General features: G+C 44.1%; 1 protein-coding gene and 1 long non-coding RNA gene across 18 annotated transcripts in view; one reads left to right on the plus strand and one right to left on the minus strand.

The window, feature by feature from the left end:
- The first annotated feature begins 1,452 nt into the window (after nt 1-1,452).
- On the plus strand, nt 1,453-13,351 carry IDI1 (isopentenyl-diphosphate delta isomerase 1). Its single transcript, XM_002720815.5, has 5 exons — nt 1,453-6,452; nt 9,856-10,034; nt 10,629-10,721; nt 11,161-11,291; nt 12,249-13,351. Exons 1-5 carry the CDS (start codon nt 6,256-6,258, stop codon nt 12,564-12,566), a joined length of 918 nt encoding a protein of 305 aa, XP_002720861.1. The 5' UTR covers nt 1,453-6,255; the 3' UTR covers nt 12,567-13,351.
- Nucleotides 9,028-13,637, minus strand: part of LOC103352172 (uncharacterized) — a 33,278-nt gene continuing 28,668 nt past the window's right edge. For all 17 annotated transcript variants that reach the window (XR_011381685.1, XR_011381675.1, XR_011381676.1 and 14 more), the window contains 2 exons: nt 11,096-11,280; nt 9,028-10,012 (listed from right to left, as the gene is read on the minus strand). This is a non-coding gene — a long non-coding RNA (uncharacterized lncRNA). The remainder of the gene's footprint in view (nt 10,013-11,095; nt 11,281-13,637) is intronic.

Genomic DNA, 13,637 nt, shown 5'->3' on the forward strand with positions numbered 1-13,637 from the left:
AAGAGTGAAATAAACTGGAATAGATACCATTTTATTTGCAACAGCTTATGTATACATTTCTTTATGCATAAAAGTGCCAACTCATGTGGTACCTCACTGGTATTGTAAGTCAGAAACAATATTCTCAAAGTTGTGATAGCCAGGAAAGTTTCTGCCTTCTTGCTATTATTAATATTTTTTTTTTGACAGGCAGAGTGGACAGAGAGAGAGACAGAGAGAAAGGTCTTCCTTTACCTTTGGTTCACCCCTCAATGGCTGCTGCAGCTGGGGCTCCACGCTGATCCAAAGCCAGGAGCCAGGTGCTTCTCCTGGTCTCCCATGCGGGTGCAGGGCCCAAGCACTTGGGCCATCCTCCACTGCACTCCCGGGCCACAGCAGAGAGCTGGCCTGGAAGAGGAGCAACCGGGATAGAATCCAGCGCCCCCACTGGGACTAGAACCCGGGGTGCCGGCGGAGGATTAGCCTATTGAGCTTTCTTGCTATTATTACTTCTGGTATCTTAAAGGGGCCACACATATTGAGATGGTTCTGGAACCAGTAACAACACCTACCATACCTACTTATTTATTTTCCCATAACTATGTTTACACTTGTGTTAAAATGCTAACAACATTAAGATATGGTTCAAAACCTCAAATTCTAAGTTACTTAAAACCAGTAACATGGAGCAGGTCTAGTACTTAAGCTGCTGCTTGGGACAGGTATATCCCATATCAGAGTGCCTGGGTTCAATTAAATCCTGGCTGCACTCTCCATATCAGCTTCCTGATAATGCACACCTCGAGAGGCAGCAGGTGATGGCCCAAGTCCTTGGAACTCTGCCACCCAAGTGGGAAACCTGGATGGAGTGTCCAGCTCTTGGCTTTGGCCTGGCCCCAACTGAGCAGGCATTTAGAAAGTGAACCAGTGGATGGAAGTTCTCTCTCTCTCTCTCACTCTATCTCCCCCCCCCATTCCTTCTTTCTCTCTTCCTTTCAAATAAATAGATGAAAATTTTTAAAATAATGACATGAAACAAAATAAGGTTCATGAAGCATGATATTAAGTATATTCCTAGTTTAAGAAAACTAGAAGCCGATGTCACGGCTCACTAGGCTAATCCTCTGCCTGCGGCGCCGGCACACCGGGTTCTAGTCCCGGTCGGGGCACCAGATTCTGCCCCGGTTGCCCCTCTTCCAGGCCAGCTCTCTTCTGTGGCCCAGGAGTGCAGTGGAGGATGGCCCAAGTGCTTGGGCCCTGCACCCGCATGGGAGACCAGGAGAAGCACCTGGCTCCTGCCTTCGGATCAGCGTGGTGCGCCGGCCGCGGCAGCCATTGGAGGGTGAACCAACAGCAAAAGGAAGACCTTTCTCTCTGTCTCTCTCTCTCTCACTGTCCACTCTGCCTGTAAAAAAAAAAAAAAAAAAAAAAAAAAAAAAAAAAAAAAAAAAAAAAACTAGAGCGCTTTTGCTAGGAATAGTTGGGAAATGCACCAAGGAAATGAAATGTAAACTGAACTTTGAAGGCTGTATAAGATACACTGACTGATGGATAGAGAAGAGGGAGGCACATTTCAGACAGACATAAAAAAAAATAAAGGCAGAAAAAAGATGTCTATAAAAAAGTGACAGCAAAGCAACTGGCCCAACTGCTGTAACCAGAGGTTTTGCTCCAGCAAATGATGTAAAATGACTCTAGAAGACTCTGGGAGGCCTGTAAAATCAAACCTCTCAGTCTTTAAAACAAACAAACAAACAAACAAACAAGGATTTGTTGTACATTCCTGAGGATGGAAGCATGCAGAAGTAGGCAGAAGGGTTCCCTCCCAGCGTTCACTCTCAGACTTCTTGTGGGCTCCTCTTCTGTCTGCATGTTAGCCTGCAGTTCTCAGTAATCCATGTCCTGCCACTTTCTAGTCTCAATTCACACCCTCTTGTACCCACTCTTGCAGCTTCACCTACAGCTTATCTGCTTATAGATTCAGATCTCTGTGTTTGACCTAGAACTCTCTCACAAACCCTTAACTTGTTTAATCTGCATATTTCTGCCTGGAGAGGTAGTCAAAGTTGGAGCCCTCCCTCTAGACTTGAGCCAGATCACCCAGGTTCAAACCCCTGATTTTTGCCACTTACTAGCTGTGTGACATTGGGCAAGGTCTTAACTTCTCTCTGATCAAATTAGGATAAGCATGTTTTCCATCTTTTGCCACTGTATTAAATAAATTTATATATGCAAAGTGTTTATAACTTTACCTGGCACACATGAGATAGTCAAATGATACTATAATCATCATTGTGGATATCTCAAGGCTTTGGTGAATTCTTGTTACAGAAACCTAACTTAAACTTGATTGAGCAAAAAAAGGAGTTATTCTTTTTTTGTTTTTTGTTTGTTTGTTTGTTTGTTTTTAAGATTTATTTATTTGAGTTACAGACAGACAGAGGGAAAGGTCTTCCATCCACTGGTTTACTCCCCAAAAGGCTGCAACAGCCAGAGCTGAGCCGATCTGAAGCCAGGAGCCAGGAGCTTCTTCTGCATCTCCCACATGGGTGCAAGGCCCAAGTACTTGGACCATCCTCTGCTGCTTTCCCAAGCTCTTAGCAGGAAACTGGATCAGAAGAGCAGCAGCCAGGACTCAAACTGGCGCCCATAAAGGATGCCGGCACTACAGGCAGAGGCTTAGCCCACTACACCACAGTGCCAGCCCCCATTAATTCTTAAAGTATGAGAAGGGCAAGAATGCAAGTGACCAGGAAGACAAACAAAACGAAGGGCTTTCTCTCCAACTCTGTGCTTTACCTCTTTCGGCTGTCTTCAATCTCTCCTACGTAGACCAGCTCCTTTCACTAGGTAGATTACCTATCTGCCATCAGCGGCCAGGGTATCTTCAGCTTAGGTGTCCAAGAAGCACTGATCCTTTTCTCATCACTACAACTCAAAAACTTCGGAGAAAAATCCTAGGTGTTTTAAGTTGCAGCCTGTGCCTACCTGCCCACGCTTTGTTCAGTGGGATAACTGCAGTCTCCTTAAAAATCATATTCTTGAGGCTGGACTTTTGGCATAGCAGGTTAAGCTTCTATCTGCAAAGCCAGCATCTCACATGGGCACCAGAATCCCAGCTGCTCCACTTCCAATCCAGCTCCCTTCTAATGGCCTTGGAAAGCAGCAGAAGATGCCCCAACTGTGTGGGCCCCTGTCACCCATGTGGGAGACCCAGATGAAGCCCCTGGCTTCGACCTGGCCCAACCCTGGCCATTGTGGCTATTTAGGGAGTGGACCAATGGAGGGAAGTTCTTTCTCCCCCCTCTGTAACTCTTTCAAGTAAATAAATAAATCCTTTTTTATTCTTTTCATATTCTTGGAGCATAGGGAGGAAAGACTGTACTGGGGAAAGGGAATGGGGCAATACACGTTATAGAAGCGGTGCCAAGTGTAACTTTGTCCCAGGCACTACAAGTGCAGCATAATAAGAACTGTTATAGCCCTTCGCTGTCCCAGTTCTGTTGGTCCTCTGTGGGTAACTTATCTGAATGCTGCACTCACTTTCTCTCACCAGGAACCCAGGAGTAACCTGAGACTGACTAACCCTTATCCTCTCAATCCAAGTATTTTACCAATCTAAGATACATTTTTGTTCACATCTCTAAATCAGGGATTTGTCTTAACTTTGTTTTTGAATTTATCTTAACATTCTATTTTTGAATCTGTCTCGATGGGGCTCTTTGACAGCAGCTGTTATTTCTATTATTTTTGTATCCCTGATAACCGGACATAAAGGAAGAAAAGAACCTTTTAGTTGAATGAATAAACTAATAAAAGAAGGCTGAAATGAGAACAGAAGAAATCAAGAGGATTACACTTTCAGATTATTAAAAGCAGCAACAACACTGAGAAACAATATCCAGGGGCTGGTACTGTGGTGTAGCAGGTAAAGCCGACGCCTGAGTGCCGGCATCCCATATGTTCAAGTTATGGCTGCTCCACTTCTGTTCCAGCTCTCTGCTATGGCTTGGGAAAGCAATACAAGACGGCCAAAGTCCTCGGGCCCTTGCACCCATCTGAGAGACCCAGAAGAAGCTCCTGGTGCCTTGCTTCAGATCAGCCCAGCTTCGGCCATTGCAGCCATTTGGGGGAGTAAACAGCCCTTTGGGGAGTGAACCAGCAGATGGAAGACTTTCTCTCTCTCTCTCTCTCTCACTCTCACTCTCTCTCTGCCACTGCCTCTCTGTCACTCCGCTTTTCAAATAAATCTTTAAAACAAAACAATATCCCATTCATCATGCCATCACACAAAGTAAAGCTGCTTGCTAAATTACTGATAATGCAGTCATTGAAAATTGCTGAAGGAATCTGCCAATTAACACCAAGGGTTACCTGCAATCCTGTATAACCGGAAAAGGATCTACAAATTAATCTTGAAGTTCTTATATCACACATATCAAAGCCTCTGTGACCACAGCTACGGCGGGGTGAATGTTCCAGTCGACTTCTGTTGAAGATCTGGATGGAGTTCCTGGCTCCTGGCTTCAGCATGGCCCAACCTTGGCTACTGCAGCCATTTGGGGAGAGAACCAGGAGATGGAACCTCTGTCTCTCCCTTTCTATGTGGGTGCGTGTTGGGTGCTTCTCCCTCTGTCACTCTGCCTTTCAAACTTACAAGCATGATCATCAGAAAAAGCTATTAAAAGCCTTAACTTTGTATCTACAAATCTGAGACCATAGTTCCTTCTTCCTTCAGCCAATACAACACCTAGTAGCTGTCTGCTAGTAAGCGAGACATTACATTTGCAAAAATGTGAGACAAGAAATTCTTCCAATTTTTGTTTCAGAAAAATGTTTTTCAGGGCTAGCACGTGGCACAACAGGTTAAGCCACAGCCTGTGATGAACACACCCCATATGGCACCGATTCGAGTTCCAGCTGCTCCACCTCCCAGCTAATGCATCTGAGAAAGCAGCAGAAGATGGCCCAAGTACCTGAGCACCTGCCAACCACATGGGAAACCCTGATACCTCCAGGCTTCTTCCTGGCCCACCCCTGGCTGATGTGGCCATTTACGGAGAGAACCCAGGGGATGGAGATCTCGATCTCTCCCCACCTCCTTAATTGCACTGCATGTAAAATGAACTTTAAAAAAGTTTTTCATAAAAATGTTATTTTTTAAAACGTGATTTAATTGTCAATGTTCATCATCACTTTAGATGAACTAGTATTCTAATATGCTTCAACTTCTAATGATGGAAATTGGAATAGACAGAAATAAGAGTAGGCAAAAGCCTTTTAGGGTATTCAATAAATTTTAAGAACGTAAAAGCAAAAAATAAATAAATAAATAAAACTGGAGAACTGGTGCACCACACCATGCTTAGCTGACACAGTCACTATTCTAAATTTCCCAAGCACGATGAAGTAAATTTTCATTCAACTTGCAGGTACATCTTACCATTTAAAATCTATAAATCATGCCGTATACTCCTAAGCACAATACTCCCAACGTACAACTTTGCTTTATTCAACTTATTTGAATAGACTATTAAAAAGCCACTGATGGCTTTGAGCGTGCAAAACCCATCCTGAGTGTAGAAAGGTTCCGAGACCTGCCGCTTCCCCAGCCGGCTTTGCAGGTTGCTCTGTAGCTGCAAACACCTCGGAAACGGGAGAGGAATTATGAAAAGACTCCACACTAGGTAACCTCTACGGAGGGGGAGTGGGGTTAAGTCTCCCAGGGCCGCTTTTCCTTAATCTGCAGTAAATCCACCCAGGCAGAAGAACCGCTACGCCCTGTGTAAACTGCCCGTGCAGACTTCACGACCTAACGCCTCCAAGCAGACGCACCAACCCTGACGCTCAGCGTCGCTTCCGCAGAGCGCGCCGCAGAGTTAGCGCGAAGATGCCACTCCGGACTTCGGGACGTGTGACGTCAGCACGTAGCCTCGGCAGCGCCGTGGGCACGCCCCGGCCGCCACTGGGAACCGATTGGTGCGCCAGGAGCAGAAACGAGAGCGCGATTGGCCAGCGGTCAGTGGGCGAGTCCCGGCCGCTCCCGCCCTCCGGCGGCTCGTCAGTCGCGGGGCTTCAATTCTGCGGGACAGGGAGGCAAGCTGGTCTCCTTTAGCCTCGGACTGGGCGTGGCGAGGACCCAGGCTGGCGGCCCAAAGGCCCCGTCGCCCGTAAAGGGCCCTGGTGCACCTGCAGAAGCCCGGGTCCTCGCAGGTGGTGCCACTGTCTGGCGCGACCGTGACGTCAGCCGAGCGCAGGCGGCGATTGGTTAGCAGTATGTGGCGTGGACAGGCGCTGGCGTGGGCCATTGGGCACGCTACCAGGGGGCGGGACTTGGGGGCGGTGCGCGCCGCGCACGGCGCTCAAATGGGGCGCGCGCCCAAGACCTCCCGGGTCCCGAGTTTGAGGTTGGAGAACGCACCCCTCGGGGCGGCGCGGGAGCTACAAGGTGGCGCGAGGGGGCTGAGCGCCAGGTGAGACTGCTGGGCGAGGGAGCTCGGGGCTGAGAGAGATGGTGGGGCAGGCGCACGGAGCCCACTGGGGCCAGCACCCTCGCCTCTGCCCTTGGCGTCTGACGCGGGCGGCAGGTGCAGCCCACCGACCAGCTCTGAGGGGTGGGCGCTAAGACCTGGGGAGCGGTGGGCGGTGTCGGACCCCCTAGTGGGCGCCGCGAGGACCTGCTGTCGAGGAGCCGGAGGATTTGCCGGCTAAGGACGAGGATTGGTAGTTGTAGGGAAGTTGAGCCTTTAGGAAGGGAACTGATGAGAAAGTCTGGTTTTCACTGCAGCGTGGGAGTGGGTCCCTTGTTTCTCGCCGAGGATGCATGTAGGTCAGCTCCCAGCTTCGTTGAGAAGACTTGGTAGGTTCTGTGATTGATAAAAATTCACGTGCCGCTTCAAAAGGTTGGTGTGCGAGAACTTGGAAACCAGTCCTTTGTAACTTTTTAGCCATTTTAGACTTTGAAATTCTTTTTCAGTCGTATTAAGCAGTGAAAAGGAAAGACCATCATCTGTACATAAAAATAGCTGGCCTTTAGTAAAATGTTGAATCTGAAATCAAGTAAGTCTCAGAAGACAATTTTTATAGAAGCCTAGAAACAAGCATAGACACTATAGGCAAGCCTGTGTGATCGAATCTGCCTGGAGTGTACAGGTAATATGTAATGTAGATGCACACACACGCTTAGCTACATGCATGGGATTGGTTGCAAAATTCTAAAGACTACTCCTAAGTGGGGAGCGTCACAGAGATGGAACAGTCTTTTTCTGGGGGGGGAGGGGGGTGATGTGTTCCTGCATCTTCTCCATCATTGTTATCTTTAGATGAATAAGTAAAAGTAATCATTTTGTCTTGTAATTAGGAATTTCAGACTTAAGGTATAAATCCTAAAAGAGCAGTGCAACTTAGAATATTGTTACTTCCCCACGCCTGTTGATTCTGTTAGGACGAAAGTTTTAAGTACACCTTTTGTAAAATGAGGCTCACTTTGAAGTCTTTTCCTTTCCGCGATTTTTTTCCTCTTTATCTCTTTTTATTCATTAAGCTTGTTTTTGGTTTGAAAATATTTTCGTTCTCGCAGTCTGCACAAAGGCACAGGCCACTCAAGATCCTATTTAGGTTTAGAACTTTGTTTTTTGTTGTTGTTGTTGTTTTTGACAGGCAGAGTTAGAGAGAGAGAGAAAGGTCTTCCTTTTTCTGTTGGTTCACCCCCAAAATGGCCACTGCGGCCTGCCCGCTGATCCGAAGCCAGGAGCCAGGTGCTTCTCCTGGTCTCCCATGTGGACCTGGGCCATCCTCCACTGTACTCCCGGGCCACAGCAGAGAGCTGGCTTGGAAGAGGGGCAACCAGGACAGAACCGGCGCCCTGACCGGGACTAGAACCTGGTGTGCCAGCGTCGCAAGGCAGAGCATTAGCCTAGTGAGCCACGGCGCCAGCCTAAACTTTGTTTTAAGGAGCCATTTCTTTACTTTTGTGCTTAAACACTTTGTACATATCCTGTAGTGTATTTGAACCTTATTGGAAGTGTTTCAGTAATTGCATATGTCAACGAAAATCACAAAGTAGAACACAGAATCTTCTAAATATCATTTGGAAAAATGGGTTTAAGAAATACCCGTTGTGTGGAAGGTGCTCTGAAGAATGTAAAGGTTAAAGAGCTTAGCAGTTGCTCACTAGAGATGCTCAGAGAGGGTAAGTGAGAAGAGTTTGGATCGCAGGAGAGACGGTTATTAGGGTTCAGAAAATTAAGCCCCAGTGCCTACACCCAGGGAAGGTGGACTATGGCCGAATGGGCCAGAGCTGGCCTACTGTTTTTGTGGTGTGTTGTGAGCGAATAATTTTTTTAAAAGATTTATTTATTTATTTGAAAGATAGAGTTACACAGAGAGAGGAGAGGCAGAGAGAGAGAGAGGTGTTCCATCCGCTGGTTCACTCCCCAGTTGGCTGCAACAGCTGGAGCTATGCCGAGCCGAAGCCAGGAGCCTCTACCGGGTCACCCACGCGGGTGCAGGGGCCCAAGGACTTGGGCCATCTTCCACTGGTTTCCCAGCCCATAGCAGAGAGCTGGATCAGAAGAGGAGCAGCCGGGACGAGAACCGGCACCCATGTGGGATGCCGGCGCTTCAGACCAGGGCATTAACCTGCTGAACCACAGTGCCGGCCCCCAATGAGCAAATAAGATTTTAAAATTTCTTTTGTGTTCCATCTTCATTTCTTCTTTTTTAATTTGAAGAGATAGCTTTCATCCATGGTTTACTCTCTAAATGCCCAACACACTGGGGTTGGGCCAGGCCAAACCCAGGAGCCCAGAACTATGTTTGGGTCTCCTCTGTGGGTGGCAGGGAGCCATCATCCACTGCTTCCCAGGATGCACAAGCAGGGACACAAGACCCAAGCCAGGCACTCAGTATGGAATGTGTAAGTCCAAAGTGGTGACTTCATCACTGTGCCAAAGGCCCACCCCAGATGTTTGCATTTTTAAATGGTTGGGGGTGGGGGAGATGAAAGGGAAATATGCTGTGACAAATGAAAATTAAGTGCAATTCACATTTCTGTGCCCATAAATAAACATTTATTAGAACACAACCATGGTTAGTTTACCCATTGCCTATGGTTACTTCATTGCTACAAGAGCAAAATTGTTACTCTCTGGCCCTTTAAAGGAAAAAAGTTGCAGAGCACTGTTCTAAGGTATCATTAAATATAATGAATTAAGCTTTCTCTTATGAACTGTGTATGGTATTTGAGACAGTTGACAAAGCAGTTACTTAAATCATTTTTCTCATTAAACATCCAGGTTGAGAAAGACTGGATTAAATCTTACTAGGACATTGGTTAAAGGGTTTTTTCAATGGTTGGCATGTGATTTGGACTTTGAAAAATGGATTTCCGTAAAGGCTGGCCTGTGGCATTCTTGAGCAACTATGAAGAAGCAGAGAATGACGGACTATTTGGGATGGCTGTGGAACCACATAGTAAAGAATACAGAAGCTGTTGTGGAAAAACAGGGTGAAGAATTAAGCAAGGGCCAGATCACAGGTGGACAGACTTCTAAGCAAGAAAAGTACACAAAGGAGAAAGGCCAAGTTTCAGAGGCCAAGAATTTAGAACCTTGAATTTGGTCGTTGAGAGTGACCGTGGTAAAAGACCAGCTGTGACTGACTGCCCAAAGGAGAAATGGCCACGAGTGGGACTGCGTGTTGGGTCAGCAGCATTCCTGGAGGAACTCCGTGGGAATGAGGAGTGGTGAGACTGCAGATAGGAGCAGCGGGTGTAATTCATAGCCTTTGAAATAGCTGAAGCGTTCACTGGACGCGGCTGTAGAATCACTTTTCCACTGTTCAGAAAAATACAATACCTCTCCTCTTTCCTTTTAGTGTTAGTACTCTTGGCCAGAGCAGACATTTTGTAACGATGCCGGAAATACGTACTGACCATCTCGATGAGCAACAGGTTCAACTTCTGGCAGAGATGTGTATTCTTATTGATGAAAATGACAATAAAATTGGGGCTGATACCAAGAAGAACTGTCACCTGAATGAAAACATTGAGAAAGGTATTGTCTTAAAGGACTCTTTTTTTATAAAGTGATTTGCCTAGGCACTTGAGATTAGCTGAGATAATTGGTAAAAGAGATGTAATTTCTAAACGTTGTATTTTAATCTCTGGGTATAGTTAGGTAAATAGAGTAGTAAAATCTAACTCGCTACCTGTGTAATATCTGTTTCTTTCTACTTCTTCAGAATTATTTTGGTTTTGTGAAAGGAGAACAGATTAATCCTAACATAACAGCGGTTGTCAAGCCTATTTTTTTTTTCCTCATGAGTGGGGAAAGAGCAGGTAGCACAAGGAAATGTGGCTTTGCAACTCTCCCAAGGAGCAGAGGACTGACTTCGTCTGGGGCTGGATATTCTTGGAAGGGGATTTGGCCTGTAGCAAAGTGGCTAGCAAGATGACCATTTCCAACACCTGGCAACCTTCCTCTGCTATACCAGAGCTCTTCTCCACCATAGTCATGCAAAGACTATCCAGATAGAAGACTAGGAAAAAAGCAAAACTAACAGTTACTAGTGTTACTTTGAACCACCAGAGAATTGGGCAAATACCTGGCATTTTGTGACTAACTTAATCGTATTTATCATGCTTTCAGGGTTGTTGCACCGAGCTTTTAGTGTCTTCTTATTCAATACTGAAAATAAGCTCCTGCTACAGCAGAGATCAGATGCTAAAATTACCTTTCCAGGTTAGTATCCTTAATGTGCAATGTAGATTTTGTGGAGACTATATTGAATTTGAGTTGTTATTACTCTGAATTTTCTGGAACAAAGATCAAAAAGGGAAATCCTTTAAGTGATGCAATTTGATAGTCTACCAAAAATAAGCCTTTACAGTGAGTGCAACCAGATAAAGCAACAATAAAGAATAAGAACTCTTAAGGAATAGATGTGTGTATGTATGTATGTGTGTATGTATGTGTTATACATTTTTTTTATCAGGATCTCTACACATTTTGATCTTTTTGGTTAAGGAGACATTAATAAAGAACTTATTTTCAATTATCTATTTAGTAATTATTGACGTAAAAATCCTAAAATATTTTATTTTTCTGCTACTTACACAGTTTTTTCTTGATCTTTAAGACCTACTTTGAAGAAAAGTTAATCTCTGCTGTCATTTTCCAGGTTGTTTTACCAATACTTGTTGTAGTCATCCGTTAAGTAACCCACATGAACTTGAAGAAAATGATGCCATTGGAGTAAGAAGGGCGGCACAGAGGCGTTTAAAAGCTGAACTAGGAATTCCTATGGAAGAGGTAACAGTTTTATCGCACTTTGAACAAGCTGAAATCTAAACATACATTAAACTATTTTTCAATAAAATTTTTGAATTCAAGTGTAGGTCTTCTGCTTTCAACTTCTTGTTACTAGTTAGCCCCAGAAGGCAACTACATAAAGAAGTTTTGTTTTAATTTTTATTGGAGAGACATAGACAGAGACATAGACATCTGCTATGTCACTTCCCAAATGCCTACAACAACCAGGGTTGAGCCAGGTTAAAGCCAGGAGTCAGGAACTCAACCCATGTCTCCCATTTAAGGGTGGCATGAGCCCGATTACTTGAGCTATCACCACTGCTTCCCAGTCTTCATTAGCAGAAACAGGTTACAGACATTGAACCCAGGCATTCCAGTATGGAATGCAGGCATCTTAACCACTAAGCCAAACGCCTACTCAGGTTATTTGAATGTTGATTTCTTAAAATCAGTTGTCAGAATTTAGCTCAATATTGCAGTGGGTTGATCTTTTTACCAATATGTAAGGTTAACTGTCTTTATAGTTGATTAAAGATGGGTATTTTCTTGTGGAGATCATTACCAGCAAATTTGAGTGAATTGGAACAATCTTTTTTTTTTTTCCTGAGATTAGACCCTTTAAATGACACCTAAAATATCTAGTTAACTGTTAATTTTTCTCCTACAAAAAGTAATCAAATTATGAGTAAGGAGAATGTTACATTTCTAACTTGAGTGACTAACTTTTTTTTTAATATTTTGAAAAATAACATGTTTTGTTCCATGGAACAAAATTTAAATACTTGAAATTAATAATATAGTACATTTTCCATATATCACTAATAGGAGAATAATACTTTAAACATTCTAATTCTAAAACTATGCTGCCATTGCTAAAGACATTGTTGAAATGTGAGTTAATTTTAGGTTACTTTTTATGGTTTTTTTTTAATAGTTTTTTTTTTTTTAATGTCCTAGGTTCCTCCAGAAGAAATAAATTATCTAACACGAATTCACTACAAAGCTCAATCTGATGGTATTTGGGGTGAACATGAGATTGATTACATTTTATTTGTGAGGAAGAATGTAACTTTGAACCCAGATCCCAATGAGATTAAAAGCTATTGTTATGTGACAAAAGAAGAACTGGAAGAACTTCTGAAAAAAGCAGCCAGTGGTGAAATTAAGATAACTCCATGGTTTCAAATTATTGCAGAGACTTTTCTCTTTAAATGGTGGGATAACTTAAGTAATTTGAATCAGTTTGTTGACCATGAGAAAATACATAGAATGTGAATGTACAGATGAATGACTATTGAATATTTTCTCTATGTAGTAAACTTAGAATGTTTCTGTTTGTTTTAAATTTGGGGTTCCCCACTAGATCTCATAAGATACATTGCTGTTTTTGGCAACCAGAATTTCTGTGAGAAAAACAGCTGACTTATAATTTTGCATTACATACTGCATACTCACTTATAAAAGACATTTATGAGATTAGTGTAAAATGAGAGAGCAGATGAGACCTAATCTGTTCACATGTGGCCATGAGAAATTGGAACAAGTAAATGAAGCTGGTTTTTGACCTGTTGTAATTCACATTTTCAGAATACTTCGCTATTTGTCAGATGCTTTATGTATTATTGTTTTTATGATAGTCCAGGAAAATACCCAATTAACTTTCCATATTAACAGATTAAACTGGCAAAGCAGGTTACAGGGAAATTAAAATAGTGTATAATCATGCCTGCATAAAAAAATTCCAGGGGCAAGCACTGTGTTGCAGCAGGTTAAGCTACCACTTGGGATGCCCACATCCCATATCAGGTTGCCTGGTTCAAGTCCCAGCTACTCCATGCTTCTGATAGAACCTCTATGTACCATAGAGGCAACAGATGGTGGCTGAAGTACTTGGGTTCCTGCCACCCATGCAGAAGATGCAGGGGGAGTTCCTAGATCCCAGCTTCAGCTTGGCCCAGCCCAAGCTATTGCAGGCATTTGGGGAGTGAACCAGTGGATGGACGATCTCTGTTTCTGTTATTCGGTCTTTCAAATAAATAAATTTTTAAAAAATAAATAAATGCATTTCCCTGTTGTTTGTATATATTATGCACATCCTCCCATATTTCTTTCTTTCTTTTTTTTTTTTTTTTTTTTTTGACAAGCAGAGTGGACAGAGACAGAGAGAAAGGTCCTCCTTTGCCATTGGTTCACCCTCCAGTGGCCGCTGTGGCAGGCACACCGCGCTGATCCGATGGCAGGAGCCAGGTGCTTCTCCTGGTCTCCCATGGGGTGCAGGGCCCAAGCACTTGGGTCATCCTCCACTGCACTCCCGGGCCACAGCAGAGAGCTGGCCTGGAAGAGGGG

Source organism: Oryctolagus cuniculus, chromosome 13 (assembly GCF_964237555.1).
Source record: "Oryctolagus cuniculus chromosome 13, mOryCun1.1, whole genome shotgun sequence".
Taxonomy (NCBI): Eukaryota; Metazoa; Chordata; class Mammalia; order Lagomorpha; family Leporidae; genus Oryctolagus; species Oryctolagus cuniculus.